Source organism: Vipera ursinii, assembly GCF_947247035.1.
Source record: "Vipera ursinii genome assembly, chromosome: Z".
Classification (NCBI taxonomy): Eukaryota; Metazoa; Chordata; class Lepidosauria; order Squamata; family Viperidae; genus Vipera; species Vipera ursinii.
The window spans coordinates 25,891,201-25,913,486 of NC_139517.1; the positions used below are offsets into that span (position 1 = coordinate 25,891,201).

Here is a 22,286-nt window from a genome sequence, read left to right on the forward strand (position 1 = left end):
CAATAAAACTTTATTCAGTAAGTCATGGTCAAACAAACAATGATTAAGAATCATGTTAATAAAGTACTCTATAGGGGAACAAGAGCTTATACTGTACCTTTAAGAAATGTAATCAAACGTAGCTTTGGCTTTGGTTTTCTGACACTCTTAACTCTGCAACAAATTTCTTGCTCACATACATCTTACAGATTAATATGAACGTAATTATTATTGTAAATTAAACACACAGTTCTTTAAAAAATATTCAACAATTATTCATGATAATAATTATGGTGCTGAATATATTGTAATTTCACAAACAAATGAATTATAATAAATTCTCCATCATTTTCAGGGATATAGAAATTAGAAAAAAGGTTATTCAAATTAATGTTTCCTCTAATTTGCTATGTGCAGAAAAATATTTTGTGCCTCTTTCCCAAGAAGGCTACATTTTTACATCTAAATATGAATAAATTGAAAATACATATAACATATTAAAATGTTTATATATATAAACTAGAAAATATAGCAGTGTGTCATAATCATAAAAGTTTTATCTCTAAGTTATTTTTTTACTCCAAATCACTGCCTCTTGCAATCGTTTTGTCATTATTAGTTAGAAGTGGCTAGCTAGATTCATATCTAAGGTAAGACTAGAATTACAGTCTCCTGGTTTCTAGTCTGATTTCTTAACTACTACCCCAAACTAGATAGCCCTCTCTTTTTAATTTTTCCTATTCTTTACTTTTTCTCTGGATATTCTGAACTCAAAATTTAATGGTTACTAATGTAAACATTTACTTTTTATAATGTTAGCAGCAATCACAGATCTCATGTGACCCAAAACTCAACATATATTAATTAAATCTCTTTTAGAGGAGAAAGGGAAACTGCATAACCCTTCTTAACATACTAATAACTAGTGTGTGGGGTTTTTTCTTCCAACAAAGCTTTTATCAATCAATATATCTTCAGAATGGGAAATGTTTGTTGTTTCAGCAGTTTATGAAGGAGAGCCTACAATGTGCTTGATTTCTTCCAGAATCTTTTGCTGAACATTTGCTACATTCTTCTTTGCTGCTACAAGCAACTTATCAATCTCTTCAACAGAATAGCTCAACTTGAAAGTGGAGAATTGTTCTCTGTATTCAGCAATTTTACCTAAAAATGAGACAGAATTTAAATTTAAAAAATTGAATTAAGAGGCACAGAGTATACAGATTATCTGAATTCTAGAAGAAAATGATATTTTACTAAGAGGAATTATTACAGAGTAGCAAAAGAGAGAATGCTGGTCATCATCAGGTTCCAATCATCTTTAATCTTCCTTGGATAAAGTAAATGTTGTTTGAAAAGTATAAAATAAAAAAAAATAATTAGCGACAACAGTAGCAGTTAGGATGGTGCTACTCTTCAATGGGGCACAACGTTTCAACAGTGGCCTGACAAATCATCCCCTTTAAGATGCTTACTGAAGCAATATGGTTCCCTCATATCTGAGAGTAAGAAAGCATACTCATTTACTTTGCTTATTTATGGACTCCCATATGCTCTAATATGTAGAAAAGCCTTCCAATCAGGTACCAAAAATTGCTAAGAAATTTTTATACAGGGGTGTTCAGAGGTTTCTTCAATCCTGACAGATCTCCCAGGTAAACCAGACAACAACCACGACAAGATGAATTAATTCTGTCTTATTGCAAGACTACATTAATAGAATCTTGCTAGTCTGAAGGCACAAACTTCCGACATCCACTATTAACTACTTGATCCATTAAGGCAAGTCTTCCCGAGTCTTGCCTCTTTCTCTTGCCTCTTTTGTCTTTTTGCTTCCTAGGCAGCATCTCTTCTTTCTTTCCCCAAGGTAATTTATAGATTACATTACAAGCATATTTAATTACTGGTCATGACTTTGGGGTGATCTACATAGTTTGTTTGTTTTTTTAAAAAAATCATTTATCTCTTTATCTCAAAGAGAAAAATCCTGTGTCAAGGCATTTGACAGAAACCTAGCAAACTCTACAACTAATCAGATTGAAATTGGACTATTTTATAAGGCTATGAGGATTCCAGAGCTAGGAGCATTCATATTTCAAAAGGTCCTTACCCAGATTTTGGCCACTACCAATACAACAAAATATTTGACATTATAAAATCCTGTTTTGACTTTCTAAAGAGGGTTTAATTATGTAAATTTTTTAATAGAAAAACATAGGGAGTAAAGAAATTATACATATTAGTGATGAAAATATGCCAAAACAATATACACAAGAATTAAAAGAGAAATGATTTTAGCTTAAACATTAAGAGGATTCAGCAAATGTAACATATTCAATATTGTTTGCCGCCAATATTTTTTCACATTTTTTTCAAATGATTCTCATTTCCAGGTTACCTGGACAGTTGATTTTGTTGAATAATGGGCAATGTATAATAGTTGGGGTGTGTTCTCCTCTGAAGATGTAGCAATCTGACGGATTATCTAGATCTTGTAACTCATTCTCATCTATTTTTGGAAATGGAATTGCATGTGATTCACAATATTCAGCAGCTTTTTTAATTGTCTAGCCAAAGAGGAAAAGAAAAACGGAATATAAAGAAATAGTTGCTGCCTAATTAGAATGAATATTTATAGTTATTTCTTGTGTTGCATTTAGAGTTTAGGTTCCCTAAGAATTCAACCCTGGAAAGCGGAAAACAATTTATCATGTTTCCCTTCAACATTTGTATAATAATGCCAAAACTTTATGGGAACTAGGGAATATCAGAATATGAAAAAATTGTACTGAAGGTTTTCCCATAGAAATATATATTTTTATGAAAAGAAATTATCAAGAGGTTGGTACAGTATTGTTAAGGAAATCTCAAGATGAGATTTTATAGAATAACGTTCTAATTCTCTCCTATCAATATTACTTTTCAAATATAATTTTAAAAACAAATAAGTTATGTCTTCCTGAATAATGGAAGTATATCCTTCACCTGAATTCTATGCATGTAAAATGGCTTCTTTATTTTAAATGAATTACCAGAAAAGGATCTCCAGCACTGAAGTCAAAGGACAGAATCAACTTCACCTGCCTCTCAGGACGCAGAACTGATGGATATGCTGTATTTATAGTGAGACCAGCATCAATCAAAGATATGATGGAATTGCTTGTGAGTTCAGGAAATTCAATATCAGCTAAACATATGAAATGAAACAGAATGTCAGTGTTCCAAACAGTGCAAATTTTCCTATGAAAGGTGTTAAGAATGAGGATGGATGTTTTTTATTGCTGATGTTTTTATGCTCACAGTACGATATATAATAAAAGGATTACAGAAAACCTTATACTACTGCTGCATACAGTTATGTTGGTCCCTGCATCTCCTGAGATATAAAAAAATTATAAATCTATAATATATGAAATACAGCCTGTAAATCATGTTTTTTCCCTAATTTGGAATCAAAGCAGACATGAATGACATGCATCAAATCATTTTGAATATCTTGATGCTTTGCATGTTTGCATTGTCTTTACCTACAAAGGACAAGTCTTCTCTACTTTTTAAAATGATACTCAGTTCTTTAAAATAAAAATGATCTTTCACATTTATCACATATCTCATTCTTTCTAAAAAAAATTGTTATAGACAAGAACAACTCTTTATACACACACCAACAAAGGTATTCAAATGGCTGTACGGCAAGAAACCTGACATCACTAAATATTTTAACTGAAATCTAACATCACTTGAATTGTCTGACAGTAAGTGACTGGAGAACATATGTATGTAATTGGGAGGTAGACAGAGTGCATTCTTGTAGAAGCCCTGCTGTGAGTTTGGAATGCTTAGAGCATACTCTTGCAGAAGTAGTCAATTAGATAGGAACATTCTTCTGCAAAAGAATTTTGTTTGGCAGGTACATTCCATCAAGTAGGAGGAGGATCCTAGCCCAAGGGGGAACAGCTATTATTTTTTCCCATTGGCACTGCCTTAAGTAATCCTTCTTGTTTCTCTCTCCTCCCTCTCCCTTCTTGAAGAGAAATTCATGTTACATATATTGTTAGATGACATCCAGTGTAAAATTTCCCATACTGAGTATTTTCCAGTTCTTCTATAAGGACACAGGAATAAATGGCAAATGGGAAGAGATTTTGATGATATCCCCAAGATGTACTGTATATATACTGTGTTTTTAATGCAAGAGTGTGATAATTTTCTCAGTTGTGATCTTACAGTATACAAAATGACTAGTACAATAAGGATAAAAACTTACAACAATGGTATAGGAAATTATTGATGGTTCCCCATGACCAATTCAAAAGGCATAAACATGTCTTTTTCACCATTTTAAAATGCATCTTACTGCGGTCATTGGTAAACTCTAAAAGAAATAACAGTGAAAGGTAGGAATGAAAAAAAAATTATAAAGAGCTGAAATGCCAGCGATTCCCAATTGATTATTTTTTTTTGCCTTTGAAACCTAGACGTTGCTTTTCTAACACATGTACTAAATATTAAGAAAAAAAGAAATGGAACATGAAATATGAAAATATATGGAATATATTCATTATTTTGCCAGCCTCCCACAAAAGCATGCTTAACATCTGTTGGTTATTTCATTGCAATCTAAAGTCTGAGAAGTGAAATATTTTCATTTCTCCCAGTGATTCAGTGTAAAGCCCTATTGGAGTTCTTATGGAAAATTTTAAAAGTAGATCTGTCCAAGATGATTGCTCACTTGAAATTAATTTGCTATGACAATGAAATCTCAGTCTTCTGTCAAAACCTTTCAATGGTGTTTTGTTAAAACCTAGCTTTTTCAGAAAGCCTTTAGTGAATAAACCACTAGTGGAAGATCCAAACCATGTTTATGATCATGTACAGGATTTTTCCAATAATTATAAATCTAAGTGTGGGTTTTTTACCATGTGTCATTGTTTGCTACCTAGACCCTGTGAGGTGATTTGTACATCTATTAAAGAAATAACACAAAAAGAAGCCATATCATATGAATAATCTTTAAGATATCTTTCTCAGATGTTATTCCTTTTGCCACTCTGTAAGTTATAAAGTATCCTAATATTCTATCCCATTGATAGATTGTGTAGCCTTTTCTATTAAAAAAATCCATTAAATTCTGATCGCCTTAAGAGAGCCAGAGGCTCTGAAGAAGAATGAAGCAACATGACAACCACTTGCCTCCAAAATCAGCATCCAAAGTTTGGAATAATATCATACACTTTTCTTTTTGTCTCTGTTCATCTGCAGAACTCCAGGTCTCACGCATCTCTCTGATCAACTGATAGCTTTTGCTGGAACTATAATCTTTATGGAAATGGAAGATGGAAATTTTAGCAGGAAACAAAATGCTTTTTTTTTAGGCAGTAAATTGTGTGGGGTAGCAAGTACACAGAGGTAAACCAATTGAACCAATTAACAGTGTATTTCTGTTCATGCTTTCTCAAAAATATACTCTTTCACATTCAATTAGAGTCAAAGTTTAAGATGGTGTTGGAGCAGCAGTTTCCCCACTGATGATATTTGCTTTATTTTTACAAATTTTACACATTTTTACAAATAAGCTACACATCTTAATTTTTATCCTATTTTATTTAATAAGCAGATTCCATGCAAGAAGTACCCTAAATTTACATTTGGTTTGGGCTTACAAGGAAGCATTTTAAGATGGCAAGCTAATTCAGTTCATCTAAATCAGCAAGAATTTTGTTTCAATGTTTTAGCATTCAGCTGAATGGACAGAAAATAATTACTAATTATTTAAACATTTAAACTTTTATGAATTTAAAAGAAAACTGGGCCAACTAAAGTTGCAATCAGATTTTTAACAGATAGTAGCAAATTTTATTCAATGGTCTTAGGTTGAGATATTTATTTATTTTTACTCTGAAGCATTTATAGACTATTCAATGCTTAAAAATGAATTTTCTTCTAAAAAGGTAAAGGTTCCCCCTGCACATGCGTGCTAGTCGTTTCCAACTCTAGGGGCCGGTGCTCATCTCCGTTTCAAAGCCGAAGAGCCAGCACTTGTCCGAGGACGTCTCCGTGGTCATGTGGCCGGCATGACTAGATGCCAAAGGCGCACGGAACGCTGTTACCTTCCCACTGTAGTGTTCCCTATTTTTCTACTTGCATTTTTACGTGCTTTCGAACTGCTAGGTTGGCAGAAGCTGGGATGAGTAACAGGCACTCACTCTGTTACGCGGCACTCGGGATTCGACCCGCCAAACTGCCGATCTTCTGATCGACAAGCTCAGTGTCCTAACCCACTGAGCCCCCACGTCCCTTGTAGATGTTTCTTCTAATGGGTGGTAATTTTGGTTTCTTAGGCCTGAAGTTAATTTTAATTTTCTGGATTAGACTATTGCAATATAAATTAACTGTAGGTCAAATGACATATGGAATGTTTATATTGCATGGCACTTGCTTTTGAATATTCCTCACCCCCACTCTGGTTCATTAAAATCTTTATTAAAGGCCTTGATATGGTCATATTTTCTTAGGGATTAGGTAGATGATGTAAAGTATATAACTCATATTTTTCTCAGGGAAATTATCCTCTTAGAAATCTTTATTGTGCACACTCGTTGTTAAATTGTTTATCCAAAATGGAAAGTATTTGACCTGTCGTCTTCCCTTTGGAACACTATTCCCCAAGAGACCCATAAAGCTCCTACAACAATGATTTTGAAAAATCCTATAAGATTTTGTTTGCTTCTGCATTCCCATCCTGCCCCCAACCTTTGTTTTACATGGGGTTCATATTACTTACCTTTCAAAATATTTTCTAGATGATCAAGTTTATCTAGTTCTTCTTTATGTGTAGATTCCAATAACTGCAGTTCCAGGAGTGTCTGATAGCATTCATGGAGTATATTTAATTTCTTAATGTCTGTTTCTTGACAATTAAAAAGATAAGAATAACAGATTAACAGAATAATAGAATAGTAGAGTTGGAAAGGACCTTGGAGGTTCTACTCTAATCCCCTGCTCAAAGAGGAGACCCTATACCATTCCAGATAAATCACTGTCTTCTCAAAAACCTCCATGATGGAGCACCTACAACTTCTAGAGGCAAGGTGTTTCACTGACAGGAAATTTTTCCTTAATTCTAGGTTGGATCTCTCTTTTATGAACTTCCATCCATTATTTCTTATCCTGCTCTTTTGGAGAACAGGTTGATTCCCTCTTCACTGTGACAGCTCTTCAAATATTGGAAGTATTATCAGGTCACCTCTAGCCCTTTCTTCATTAAACTAGATATACCTAGTTCCAGCAACCGTTCATTATATGCTTTAGCTCTCAGCCTCATAATCATCTTTGTTGTTCTTTTCTGCACTCTTTCTCAGAATCTCTTTTGAATCATGCTGACCAAAACTGGATACAGTATCTTACCATTGCAGTATAAAGCACTTTACATGATTTTGATACTATCCCTCTATTGCTGAAGCCTAGAAATGCATTGGCTTTTTTGCAGGTGCAGGACAAGAAAACAGCAATAAAAAATCTGCCTTGTTCTAGAATCAGATAACATTTGTCTTAGGCAAGCACTTTACTTAAATAACCAAACCTTGTCTTTCACCACTCGTGTAAACAGTAAACTTGGATGAGGAATTCTTTTTCATATTTTTATTTCATAATTCCTTAACTCCCAACAAGCAATTAAGACATGAGAAATTAACATTTCTCTATGTTCAAACTATTTAATGTCACTTTTTAGTCAAAAATGGCTTTCAATTTTTGCTAAAAACTGAAGGAACAAGAAACTTCAATGAACATTCCCCTTTAAACAAGAATCCAAAGGGAACTGACTGGGTATACTTAGTGAGTATACAGAATGTTCGGATTAATCGATTAAAAGTATAAATTGGTATGTTTATGTTTATGCTTTCATATCAACAAACTGTGCTTTAGAAAACTGATCTAAAGTTTTCTATACATCTGGTAATCTCTTGCTTTTTCTAATAGCATCCTTATAATTATTAGAGCACTGTCCATTGGGTTATCACATAACATTTCAAGATTAATATTAAGCAAGATTAAGTTAAAGAGCATATATAGTACTTTTACTATGATAGAACACAGAATCTATTACTTCACTTTTACATAATTTATACACTGGGGTAGGGCAACAGAACAAAAAGAGATGAATGCTAGTATAAAATAAAGACTATTAATCCATTATGGTGATCAGGAAGTATATCAAAATATCACCCTATTAATGAGTACAGCAACAAAAGAATGAATTTGTCATTCCTTTCGATTTTTAAGACATATACTGTATGTTGGGTTCATCCTGACAGTTCCCAAATTCTGTTTTTCTCAAGGACCTTGGGCCCATATGAGAGACCACTGTTTGTCAAAGTATGATCTGGGAACCCCTGGAGTCAAGCAGTCTGCAAAATGAAAATTAAACATTAAAGAAATAATACACATCAAAATCTCATTTTATAACCTTGAGAAGTAGTACTGGCAGTTACTGCATTAAAGTTAAATTTTAATACAATAAATATTGATACTTTTACATACAAACAAAAGTTCTTTTGTGAACCTCCATAATTTGAAGAAATACTATTCTAAGCTAATTAGAGGCTTCTGAAAATCCAGCTAGCCATTGAATAATTGTAATTAGCTAGAAGACATTGTGGCTCAGCAACATCTAGGAGACCCTCTTGTTTCTGTTTAATCTGTGGATTTAGAAAATAATTCTTCATACAGACACATTTTGTATAATAGATAGAAGACTACTGATTTATTGATTTATTTCCTCCAGAAACCTAAATGGCACCTCTTTGATCATCAACTCATTTTTTCTTCACAAAAACTTTGTAATACAGAGTTTGGCTAGAGTCAATCATGAACAATTTGGTCATTTGGATAAATTCAACTTGATCACTTCAGACTTAGACTTTCACATAAATTAGACAATAAAGATGTGGGAGGGGGGGAGTGAAGGAAAGAGAAGAGCCGACTGGTCTAGCTGTTAAGACACCAGGCTAGAAACCAGGAGACTTTGTTTTTAGTCCTGCTTTAGGCACCAAAGCCAGCTGGTTGACTTTGAATTCCTAGTGCAACCTGTGGATCAACATTTGCTTGATCTGAAAAACAGCAGAAAATGCTAGGGGAGAAAAGTGAAAGAAAGGGGCACATTTACTGTAAACCTTACCTAAATCTTTTGAAGTAAGGTCCTCTGATCTCTCATATTTTCCAAAATCTTTTAAAGCATCTTAAAATATAAATGAATACATTCTTAGTTATAACAGTTCACTTTTTCTAACACAATATTGCAACATAATTTTCAACAACCAGAAACATGCTTTAGTCAATATGTTGCCAAAATGTTGGGCTTTCTCTATAATTGATTCTTTTACCCATAACACTTCCCTGGCATTTATAATAATTAGTAATATATTTGTGTAAACCTGGAAATTCTGCCACCCTAGGTATTGTACATTATACCTAGCACTGGAAATTTGCATCAGAAACAAGGAAATAGGAACCTAGAATCAACTAAATTAGTCTATTTACTACTAGAAAGGCTTTCAAGACTATTAGAGTTGACCTTGTTCACTATCTATAACTACAATAATTACAGAAAAAAAGAAGGTGTAAGAACACATCTGGAAAATCAATTGTTGGGTTTTTATATCTGGAGAATAACAATAGGTAATAAAACATATACAAGAAAAAAAGAAGCTCAAAGTACACCAAGGTCTCCAGAGTTCAGCTCTGGGCTACATATATTCTCTTCTATTGGCAGTATAGAACATATCTTCCATATCTTTGACTCCTTAGAACTGGGGTAAGCACATCTATGCTCTCCAGATATTTTGGAATTCAACATTCATAAGCCTTAGCCATATGATTACAGATAATGGAATTCATAGACTTAAAAGATTTGAAAGCTACTACCATAGGTTCTAAGGTTGCGAAGAGACAGTTGGTTCAATAAATACAACTCAGCATGTACATGGATTCTTTGTGAATCTCCCCTGATTCATGGATTAATTCAATATCATACTAATCCAAGCACAAAAAGAGCAATACCTGATATAGTCTTTGAAATCTCTTGCTTGCCTCCAAGGGCACTCCCCCATAAACCTAAAAATAAGAAAAATACCCCCCCACACCATATTATAATCTAATGTTTATAAAAGTTCCATTTTTAAAAAAGAACAAAATTCCATCATATAACACAGGAAAAAAAAGAAGGAAATGTAGCCATACACCATTCTTTTTTTATATCTCGGATTATTATTAATGGTTTTTGGTTATGTTCTTAAACAACTTATTCCACAGAATCCTTGATGAAATGATTTGCTTGAACTACAGTATATTAAATTTTCAGGGGCATGTTCCCTCTCTGCATTTGCATTAAGTAGCTATGCAAATACAAAAATGTTCCTTTGTTTGAAGGACAAAAAATTCAGACGATGTACCTTGCAAGTAGCAAATATTTTTTTCTTCCTTCTCTCTGATTAGCTGCCCATTTTTAAATATGCTCCCAAAGTATTTGCTGTCCACATAGGCTCCTAATCCAGGAATTCCAACCTCATGAGGGGTAAACTCAAACCAGGTACCTGAAAACATTACAGCAAAAAAATGTGAAAATTAGCATTCTAATAAAATCAGTAAAATTAGATTACATTATCCAGACCTGGACTTTATGCAAGACTTTGATTGAGATTAAAAATAAGATTAGAACCATGACTTATTGTAAATTTGCCTATTCTTATCATGGCATCTGGATACAGACTATTAACTCCCCATTTTTTTAGATAAAATTTACTGTAGAAATACATGGGATACAGAAGAAATTAAATTTCTTTTGCAGCATGTACAGTGGCTCTGATCCAATAGTGTCACCATGTGTTTATAACTATTTTTTTCAGATGTTCACAGAAGAACTGGAAATGACATTCAGTTGGTCACTTTGCTGTGGCTAAGATATTGCCAGTGGAAAAGTTCAACCACAAAATTATTATTGTAGATGTTTTTTGCACTATGTGAGGCATAAATCACTAATGTATTTCTGATCCTTAATAAGTATAACCTAGTATTATTTGCAAATGTCTCATTTAGAAGCTTTGAACAATTGATTTTTAGAATTTGACATTGGTGTTTTTAACATTAGTGGTAGCAAAAAAAGTAAGAGTTATTTCTACATCAAGTAAGATCTTGTGACAGTTTTGTCTGCTAAACAGCAAAATCTGCATATATAGACAAGCATACTTGCCTACATCTTGATTCTCATAAGTTTGCTTGTTCACAGCTGCATAGATAGGATAAGGGTTTTTTCCATTCTCACAGGATCCAGCATGTTCAGATAATTTTTCTTCCTCCAACTGAAATAAATTTATTTTCATTTAATTATTATTTTTTCTTTTCAATTTAAGGGAGATATTACCTTGACTCATGACATGCAGGAAGATATGGGTGTTCTATTTTTAGATGATATTCATTACATTATATGTAATGCATTGTACTATACTTATTATACTACATTATATTTTTCATGAATATGATTTCATGAACATGACCAACATGAGGGTGAATTCCTAGGACATCAGGCGAGATCATCCAGTGGGACCCAGAGTCGAAAAAGGCTGTTCATTTGTTTTAACTATCAAAGAAATCTGAATATTGTTTTTCACCTACCTTATTTAGCAGTTTATGCACAAGAAAATAGGACCAGAAATCAGTGAGAGAGTAACATTCATCTTCTGTAGCCTCTAGAACAGCTTTCATTGCCTTATTAGAATCCCATTGGCCTTGGACAAGATTTTCAAACTGACATTTACTCAAATTCTCTATTTCTTCTGACCATTCTTCATTTTTGTATAGGGTTGGCAGGCACCTTTCAAAAGAACAGGCCAAATGTCTTTAGAATAATGGAAAAATGCATGGAGGTCACCCTCAAAGAGTTTATTTTACTTTAACAATGCTATAAAATAAGGAGTCTGAAATCTGATTTTTCATTCTGATAAGAACAAAAACTACTTTCATGTAAGAATAAAACTCTCAAAATTCTAAATATTAGAGAAAACATAAGAGTTCACTAACACTTTATTGGTAACTGTAAGTGAAATTCTCTACTTATATAAAAAATTGGAATGCAAATATGACTTTCAAGAATGCTTTAAAAGTTTGTTTTTAACAGACTTTTAACATTGTATATTTGTGCAACACATGTTTACATATTAACGCTGGACAATCTTTTATGCATTTAATGAAGAAGCTGTATCCACTCCAAAAAAATTCAGGTCATAAAAATATGTCAATTATTATGACACATTGTTGTCTAATTATTTGCAAGCCATATTACTAGGACAGGGGTCAGCAACCTGAAACAGTGAAAGAGCCACTCGGAACCGGTTCCCTCACAAAAGGAAAAACTGGGAGCCGCAAAAAATGTGTGCACATGCGCGTACATGCACAAATGCGCAGAACAGGGTTTGACTGAAGAGTGGAGCCAAGGCGAGATATGCACTTATCCTGCATATTTGAATTGATTGGTTGAACTTTTTTAGTCCCACTTTTTTTTTTTTGGACTGCACATGGCAGAGGACTGGGAGCCACAGGAGACGGCTGAAAGAGCCGCATGCGCCTCCGGAGCCACGGGTTGCAGACCTGTGTACTAGGAGGTCAGAATACATCAGACTTTTATTTTAATCAGCAGACATGAATACAAAAATAAAAGGAAGGCAGAATCAGTATGAAATACCACTGGTTCTTTTATTTAACACCGGCTATTTTAGCATAAGATCATAGGTGCTCTTCAGAGGTTCTTTTGGTTTAATGAAGGTAACTTCAGTGTGAAATGACACTGCCTTGTGTTTCTTTTTTTTAGACAAACAAAATTAGTGTGAAATTACAAGAATAGTTCCATTTTTTTTAGAAGAGAGACAGAAAAAATGGGGACAGATTGATACTGTTAATTGAAGAGCCAGTGTATATTTAGTTAATTTAAATTGGCTTCTAAAGGTTTCATCATTCTAGGTTTATACATTTTGCTAACATCTAGTATACTTCCACATGACTTGTTAATAAAAAAACACACAATTAGCTGGATTCCTACACTAATCTAAACCATAAAAATATTGATAAATCATTGTCACTAGTTTCATGTAATAGTCTGTGTGTGTCATAACCAACAAATCTATATTCTGAGTTAGTGTAAAAGGTTTTCTTAATTCATCTTCAATTCTTGGACAAGTCCCTCCAGTTTTCTTAGAAAGATTTTTTAGAAATTGTTTACCACTGCCTTCTTTCTAGGACTGAGAGAGAGAGAGAGAAACTAGCTCAGAGTCACTTAGCTCAATATTTCCCAACCTTTCTGGCTTTGTGGACTGGCACAGGGAGGAGGACAGGGGCCATGTGAGTGGCCAGCAAGTTCACACAGTTGTACTGCTCCATTTGTGCAAGTGGTGGGCAAATAAAGTGTGTGCACACTTGCTCCCCTGCTGCTCGCCCACTGCTTTATGCAAGTTGGGATGCCACTCAGGCAAATAGAGCACATGCACATATGCTCGCTGCTTGCCCTGCTGCTTGTGCAAGTGGGGATTAGCACACACATGCTCACCCACAGCTTCCGCAGCTCAGTTCTGAACAGCTCATGGCCCAGAGGTTGGGGGGCCTGACTTAGCTGGTTTTGTGTGTAAGGCAGCCCTAGAACTTACACTCTCCCAATTTCAAGCCTGATCCCCTGGACTTTTTACTTTTGCTAATAAAAACAGGATGATGATTGAGATTAAAGATGAACTGATGTAGTAATGTAAGCAGTAACTATTTGTTTTCATTGTCAGTAGCATAGACTTACCAGGTAGAACCTGACACCCCACCCAAGTACATGACACAGTCCAAAAGGTTATAGTTCCTCAGCTCTACTAGAGTGCCATACAGTGCAATCATAGCCCTCATAGCTCCTCCTGCTCCTAGGACAGCAATACTGGGGATGTTCTCCTAATGGGATCAAAAAGGGAAGATAAAGATCACATCTCCTATTAATTAAGCACAATTCATTATTATTATTTCATGGAACTATCCATCCAATTTATTGGATAACAGAATACCACAGGTTTGCTCTTGCCTTCTACCTAGATTTTTTTAATGATCATCTGATTCTTTAGTATTCTTTTATCAGTACTATGCAGTTCAAATATTTTTAGTTTTCAAAATCAAACAAGGTCAGCAAGGGGTTAAAACTTGCTGAGATTCTTATATTTAAGAATATAAGTAGGCATTTAATAGGGCTGTACTTGAAACTTGTTTAACAATGATTCAGAAAAAATGCTTCGTAATAAGCATGACTGGGGGGCCCCATTTCTCCTCTGCTGCTTGCAGCAGAGCACCTACTCCCTCCCCAGCCCGCTTGCCTTTCCCTTGCTCCCCCTCACCCAGGTCCCACTTCTTGGGCAACACCTCCACCCAGCAGGGCTTCTCCATCTCCTGCAGTCGGGACACCACTGCCTCATTCACAGCAGGTAAGCAAAAGAGTGTGTCAGGCCATCCCAGGAAGGGCAAGTGGCAGGCTAGGAGTGAGCCCTGCCTGCGCCAACTGCTTCCTCCACTTGCCTCCAATGCCAGTGTAATTCTGCTTTATCTGCATACTCTGATCACAACTATTTTGGCTACACCCCAGGAACCTCGGCGAGATACAAAGCATTTGGTTGGAACCTGCAAGAAGATGGAGGTCCAGAAGGTCCACAGCCTTAAAGCCCCCCCCCCCCGAGAAAGAGAGAGAAAGAGAAGGGAAGTGCAAGTGCCTCTCTCTCTCTCTCTCTCTCTCTCTCTCTCTCTCTCTCACACACACACACACACACACACACACACACACACACACACTGATTGGGGGAAGAGGACTGGCAGTCCAAGGGCAGAAAGAGAAAGAGGGAGGGAGGGAGGGAGAAAGAGAAGGGAAGCGCAAGTGCCTCTCTCTGTCTGTCTCTCTCTCTCACACACACACACACAAACATATTGATTGGGGGAAGAGGACTGGCAGACCAAGGGCAGAAAGACAGGGTGGAGGGAGGGAGGGAAGGAGGGAGAGGGAGAAAGAGAGGGGGGAAGAAATATATATATATATATATATATATATATATATATATATATATATATATATATATACACATATACATATATACACATATACACATACACACACACACACCCCTTGCTAGGCCCCAAACATGGGGCAAATCTTTATTTCCTGTTTTCAGCCTTATCTCAAAGGCCATCGAACAGGCTGTAGTCACACCGGACAGTTCATATATTTGTGCAAATTACTAACAAAGAATTTAGGGAGGCTGATATGCATTTCGGACTCATTAGTCTTCATCAGTCAGTCATACCCTTCTGAGATTCGAACCTGGGCTGCTTGCACGTTAGGCAGTGTTTTTACTTCTTGAGCCACAGGTTCTCTCTCGCTTTGTTAGCCTTTTTGCAAGGGGAGAAATATGTGTCATATGTTAACTCTTAGATTACCTTGCTAGGCCCCAAACATGGGGCAAATCCGAAATGCATATCAGCCTCCCTAAATTCTTTGTTAGTAATTTACACAAATATATGAACTGTCCGGTGTGACTACAGCCTGTTCGATGGCCTTTGAGATAAGGCTGAAAACAGGAAATAAAGATTTGCCCCATGTTTGGGGCCTAGCAAGGTAATCTAAGAGTTAACATATGACACACACACACACACACACACACACATATATATATATATAAGAATATATGTGGTTCTCCTTACTGGACTTTTAGTAAAGAACGTTTAATGAAATATTTTGATTTTTTTAAATTAAGATATGAGGTATGGGGATAATTATGCTATATTTAAAGGTGGTACGTAAGCTACTAAAATTGTTTTCACCTGTTGGGATGAAGGAGAAAGGGTTTTTTCCCCCCCTCTTTCTCCTGCATAAAAATTTATTTTCTTTGTAGCAGTTCATTGATTTCATAAATGCAACACACTATAGCATATATAGCATATATTATATATAGCATAAAGGTAAAAAAGGTGGCTCTTTGAGTGTTTAAGGTTGCCAACCCCTGGTCTAGGAGATGTATTTAACACTTTAAACACTGTCATAAACCTGAAAAAAGATAATTCTGGAAATACTCTAATATCAATTAAATGTGGCTTTCCAAGAGTTGGGAAATGGGAGGGTAGTGACATAGAAAGTCTTTTAAATTAAACAACAATTGCTTAAATTTTGACTTCATTAGATGAAAGATCTTCAGAGACTTTGTGGCATTTATCATGGTTTGTTACTAGTCCCTCTCAGGTAGACATATTAATGAAAACCTACCAAATCACACTGCATCCCAAGCTTAGCAAGAGCTTTTTCCACCTTTTTCTTCCGAGCAGTTATAGCTACTTCTTCACCATCTGAGAGAGATTTTGAAATTCGTACTTTGATTTTTCCCTACCAAATGCACATACACAAGAAACACAAGAAAATATATTCAACTTTACTAGCAAGTTTGACAAGGGGAATTAATACATTTTGACTCTCAAGCGAACTGATTAGCTGGATCATTGCTGTAGAGATGATCTTCCCCCAACCTACACATAAAATTCTTTCAAATAACATTGTATTAAAGCCTCCATTGTTCAGACTGGATGCCATACTTTTTATTTAGACTCCCCAATATCAAACACAATTAATAGTTCATTCTTTCCAAAGCAATTCAGACAAGAAACTCATGTACATCAATTTACATTATTTGTATAAATGTATATTTTGTTTTTAGGTCATTTTCATTAGTCTACAAATTATATAAATGCAAATAGTGTGAATTACATCAAAGACAGAAACTTGGATTTAATAAATGTCCCTTCCCTTTAATGCTCCATTATATTAAAATTTTATAATATTGGGAAGGAAGGAAATGTCTGCGTTCATTAGTGCTACTTTACTGCATCTTGTTGACAAACCTTAGTGATTTCATCTTAATGTGCAATGTTATTTAAAAAAAAAAACGTACAGCTGTGTTTTTAATTCTACTGATGTGTGAAAATAAAAGCAGCCACATTACCTTTCCAGCCACATTTGTTTCCATTTTGTATTCTAGCTTCTTTGGGTCAATATAGGGAACACGCGGTCAGTAGTAACTTTCCTCTGAATATTCAAATTTTATAAATTCTGGCAAGCAAAAAAATTCTTCTGTTCACAGAAGGAGCACAAAGTTTTGCTTCATGACACTGTAAGTTACAGCTCTCCCGAAAGCAGACAGTGCTGAATATTGCCCCAGAATATAGTCTGGAAACTGCTGTAATATGATCCCTTCCTCATTTCTTCTCTGTGTGCCTCTTGGCTTTCTGCTGATGACTCATTCTATTCCACAAGAGGTCAGTTAATGTGGCATTTACAACGAAACTAAGGCATGGAGAAGACAGGGGTAGTTTTAGAAAGTTAACAATAGTTTATTTGGTTGATATATTCACAGGGAATAAAATGCATTGTGCTAATAGCCCCCCCCCCCGCGCGCGCCTCTCCTTCTCTCTCTGTCTCTCTTTTATTTCTCTGTGAAGCTTCAGATTTGGGGAAATGAAGGACTCTTGGATGGATGCTTATTTTTAAGACAAGGTGGTTGAGTATTTTTCTGTCTTAAAAGACACCCTTCCACTGTTTGATTGTTAGCTTTGTTGCCTCAGAAACCTGACCTTTTTCTCTTTCAAATTCATGCTTTACAGAAACGAATGGCAACCTGATGTCTCAAGTGACAGGTACGCCACAAATCCCTACTATGTAGGACTTGGAACACTTTCAAAGCACAGTTGCTGAAAAACAGTTGCATTGTTTCTGTAAAATAAGGGTTAATGATGGTTGCCTGAATACTGTATTTACAGAGCCACACCTCAGGAATGTTAATGAGACACTTCAGAAGGGATCCAGGAGTGAGAAAAATTTTATAAATGCATAAGTACCACTTATAGTTTTTTTTATATGTGATACTTCACAACTATCTAGCATATGCTTCATAGCCATATAGCATATCTCTTGTACTTTCAAATGAGTGTAAATTATTTGTCTAGTTTAAGTAACCTGCAAATTAAAACTGGAATGAACAATTTAAAAGGCATGCATATAGGATCATTCAGACTTTATTTAGGAGTTTCACAATATTTATTTCACAGATTAGAATGCCAATATATAAGTTGAGGCATTCAAAATAAATCCATAGTTTAACTTGAGATTTGTCTGTAAATTTTAAAATTCACAGTGGGCTGAATTTGCCAACATTTTTTAATTTGAAACATCATAGAAATATTATTTTTAAATATTTAGAAAGCAAAGTACTCTTTGTCATGCACAACCATGTCTGACACTCATGAACACCCTGATTTCCGAGAATCAGTCTGAGCCACTTTTTCCCCCTAAAAAAGGCATTAGAGAAAATTGCAAATCAAGGGAAGAGAAGAGAAAGAAAAGAAAAAGGCAAACATGAATGGAAAAGGGGAGGAATGACTGAAAATCAACAAAAATAATGTTTTAAAGGCATATTGGATTGGAGACAGGCACATTCACATGGGATATAAAATAATGCCTTTATGCCTCAACATAACCACATATTTAAGTACTTTCCTATTATTTTATCCTAACCATCTGTAGCATAGTACTTCAACATTGAAGTAATTCAAGTATCTCTAAAAGTTAAAAGATACTTGATGCTGAGAAAACCTTCCATTCTCTAATAATCTAAAACAGATAAGTGTAATTCTTCAATATGTATTAACTGAGAAAGTTACGTATTAATTAGGTTTTCATCTTCTAATAAATTAGGTGAGCACTAAAATGTCATTTTGAAAGAAATTCTGGGAGTTTATTTATTTTTTATTTATTTTATAAAATTTATATGCCACCCTTCTCCCTAAGGACTCAGGGCAGCTCACAACAATAAAAATTAAAAACATAAAATAGAAAATTTAAAAAAGAATTAAACAATAAATACAATAATTATATGACAATTTAAAAACCAGTAAAAAGCTAATTAAAACCGTAGTCAGTCCAGGCCCGATTGTTGGAACAACCACGTCTTCAGGTCATGGCGGAAGGACCGAAGGTCAGGGGTCGTCGCAGTTCCGGGGGCAATTCATTCCAGAGGGTCGGTGCGCCCACAAAGAAGGCTCTCCCCCTGGGGGTTGCCAGCCAGCATTGCTTGGCCGATGGCACCCTGAGGAGGCGGACTCTGTGGGAGCGAACTGGGCGATGGGAGGTTGACAATGGCAGCAAGTGGTCTTGCAAGTACCCTGGGCCTAAGCCATGTAGGGCTTTAAAGGTTATAACTAGCACCTTGAATCGCACCCGGAGGGCAACTGGAAGCCAATGCAGCTCGCACAGAAGTGGTGTAACATGGGAGTACCGAGATACTCCCATAAGCACCCGCACAGCCACATTCTGCACCAGTTGAAGCCTCCGGGTGCTCTTCAAGGGCAGCCCCATGTAAAGAGCATTGCAGTAATCCAACAAGAAGTGACGAGGGTGTGGGTAACTGTGCATAGGGCATCTCGGTCCAAAAAGGGGTGCAACTGGCGCACTAGGCGAACCTGTGCGAAGGCCCCCCTGGTCATAGCCATTAGATGATCATCCAAGTTGAGCCGTGAATCCAGGAGGACACCCAAGTTGTGAGCCCTTTCTGAGGGGGGCAATACCTTCCCCCACATCAAAAGAGAAGGAACTTGTTGGACAGTACGAGTTGCAAATATCCACAGCCACTCGGTCTTGGAGAGGTTGAGCCTGAGCCTGTTCCTTCCCATCCAGACCCACACGTCCTCCAGGCACCAGGACATCACATCAAGGACATCACTGGGTTGGCTCAGGGTGGAGATGAACAACTGGGTATCATCTACATATTGGTGATACCTCACCCCAAAGCCACAGATGATCTCACCCAGCGGCTTCATGTAGATGTTAAACAGGAGGGGGGAGAGAACCGACCCCTGAGGCACCCCACCATCATAAAACCATGCCTCCCACTCCCAAGCCCTCGAGCTGTCATAACAGGATACCGTGGTTGATGGTATCAAAAGCCGCCTCACCACCACCTCTTTCAAGGCAGAGGGGAAGATACCCTCTGTCAAAGAAGCATTGACCACTGCCTGGAGCCAGCCTCCTGTCATCTCCCGGGTGGCCGAAACCAGCCCGGAGGAACATGGGTCCAATAAACAAGTTATCACAAGCATCTCAAACTATTTTTAATAACCCACTGAAGTTGCCATCATGGGAGATATTTCAAATCAAACAATTTCAAATTGAACACTCGCACCAAAATAACTTTCAAACAGAAAAGAAAAGGAAGACTTCCATGCATAATTTTGCAAGAGTGAAGTCATTATAACTTTTTATAATTACATCAATTAATTATTGTTTTCATTTGTCTAAAATGTATAGGCATAAGTCTCAAGATTAATATAAATGTATTCTTGAGGTACAAACCTAACGTTTTTCAAGTCATGCTTGAATCCATTGATTTCATGAATAGATTGATATAGTTTTCTTGATAACAATACAGAAAATGTTTGCATTGTCTTCTTCCAAGGTTGCCACCAGTTTTGCTTCAACTTCGTATGGCTCAGGGATTCTCTGACATTTACAATCAAAGTATTATCAATGCCCATTCTGCTTAATTTCTGAGCCATGACAAATCAGGAATAAGTAATGAGATTCAGTGTGGTTGCCTTTAAGCAGCTATGGAGAATGTGAAATAACCAGCAAGCTTGAATAATTTTTTCATATGACAATTATTGTATGCATTTGTCCTCTCTCAAAATGATGTTGTAAGCATCCAACAAAGTATGTGAACCTTCAAAAACCTATGTCACAGTAAAGTTGTCAATTCCCAGAAAAAATGTTTATTGTCTTATTTTCATATTTTCCATGTAAAGCTTGAGATAGTGCTTTCAGGTTCACAATTATTGCAATATAGATTCATAAGCTGAAAATCACAATTCAACTAACTCTAGCACTAAATCCAACTCTAACACATTCTTGATTGTTGAACGCTAAGAAAATTTTGGCAAAACTTTACAGAAGAAATCAAACTTTCTGAGAGTTTTCATATAAGTGTTATTCTACTGTATATCCTTATTAAATTAAATATAAATGAGTAAGATGAATATCCAACCACCAATTAAATGTTCAATTTATTAAGGGCTTGGGGGAAATTACATGATTTTGACTGTGGTTTGTTCTCCAAGCTTGTTTCAATATGATTTCTGAATGTTTCATTACCAAACTTTGTTAATTTGGTAACGAAACATTCAACAATTATACTGAAACAAGCTGGGAGCACAAACCACAGCCAAAATCTAAAACCTGAGCTAAACATATTTTCTATTATTTCAAAAGTACATGATGTTAAAACCATGCGAAAAAGTTTAGTACCTTTTACTTCTTGTTGCATTTCATATCTATCTTTAACTTAATTGAACGTGGATCAATTATCAATTTTCCAAATTAAAAATGGAATAACTAAAGGTACTGATATGGGCTCAGTCAGATTTGATGTATTCCTTATAAGCATTCTGTGTCCATAAAATGACTATTACATAGCAAAAACACCATGGTTTACACAGCAACATAATGAGAAAGAGGTAGAGGTAGAAGTAAAGATAGAGGTAGAGGTAAAGGTAAAGGTAGAAGTAAAAGTAGAAGTAGAAATAGAATTACAGGTAGAGGTAGAGGTGGAGATGGAGAAGGAGAAGGAGACAGAGAAGGGGGGCAATATGCAGGAATCCTTCCCACAAACCCAAAAAATATTTGTTTACTGGGCATGAAATAGAAAAGATGAATTTGAGACCCTTAAAAGAATTCTGGAGACTGAAATATGAATAACAAAAATTCTTAAAATAGCAAAAGATAAATGAATAAAGACCATAAGATAAGGAATAACTTAAATAAGAAGATAAGGAAAATAAACTAAATTATCCCCCTACTGGGACATCATTTTAGAGATATTTTATTATATAAGCAGAGAAGTGGAATCACCAAAGTCGGGCAAAAAACAGAGCAGGAGCATATTCCAATTTTCTGCCACCTTCCATATTGAATTTCTTTCTGGGAATTGGGCAGGGAGTACCAGAAATCCCCCTTCCTTCCTCCCTTCCCTTTTCCTTCTCCTTCCCCTTCCTGCAAGCAGGTAAGTAGCTGTTATAGGTAGGGCAGGGACTGAGAGATTGTGAGACTGACTGGGAAACTGTCACAGAACATTGAAAATGGACATATGACCACAGCAGTCCAAAGTGCAGTAGCAACCAATAGTGCTGAAGCAGGTGCAACTTCCCAAAATTTAATT

General features: G+C 35.8%; 1 protein-coding gene across 2 annotated transcripts; it reads right to left on the reverse strand.

Moving 5' to 3' along the window:
• Positions 1–17,271, reverse strand: PLA2G4C (phospholipase A2 group IVC). 2 transcript variants are annotated; one of them, XR_014494349.1, is made up of 14 exons: positions 17,028–17,271; positions 16,298–16,414; positions 13,811–13,953; positions 11,650–11,848; positions 11,228–11,336; positions 10,431–10,571; positions 10,039–10,092; positions 9,158–9,217; positions 6,764–6,889; positions 5,173–5,298; positions 4,247–4,354; positions 3,012–3,166; positions 2,378–2,488; positions 1–1,143 (listed from the first exon to the last, which is right to left on the reverse strand). XR_014494349.1 is itself a non-coding variant. In XM_083379218.1 (14 exons), exons 1-14 carry the CDS (start codon positions 17,049–17,051, stop codon positions 986–988), a joined length of 1,689 nt encoding a protein of 562 aa, XP_083235344.1. In that variant the 5' UTR covers positions 17,052–17,271; the 3' UTR covers positions 1–985. The 2 variants fall into 2 exon arrangements, 1 of the variants encoding a protein (XP_083235344.1); XM_083379218.1 differs by having other exon boundaries at positions 2,378–2,546.
• Between the last annotated feature and the right edge of the window lie 5,015 nt (positions 17,272–22,286).

What these genes read in the sequence shown, in the direction of transcription:
- PLA2G4C (XM_083379218.1), bottom strand. Translation starts at nt 17,051, where the DNA reads ATGGAAACAAATGTGGCTGGAAAG. An exon ending in CCTTACTTCAAAAGATTTAG is followed by an intron (nt 6,890 to 9,157) that starts GTAAGGTTTACA and finishes TTAATTGTCAAG; the next exon opens with AAACAGACATTAAGAAATTA. An exon ending in TTTGGATGCTGATTTTGGAG is followed by an intron (nt 4,355 to 5,172) that starts GCAAGTGGTTGT and finishes TATTTCTTTTAG; the next exon opens with AGTTTACCAATGACCGCAGT.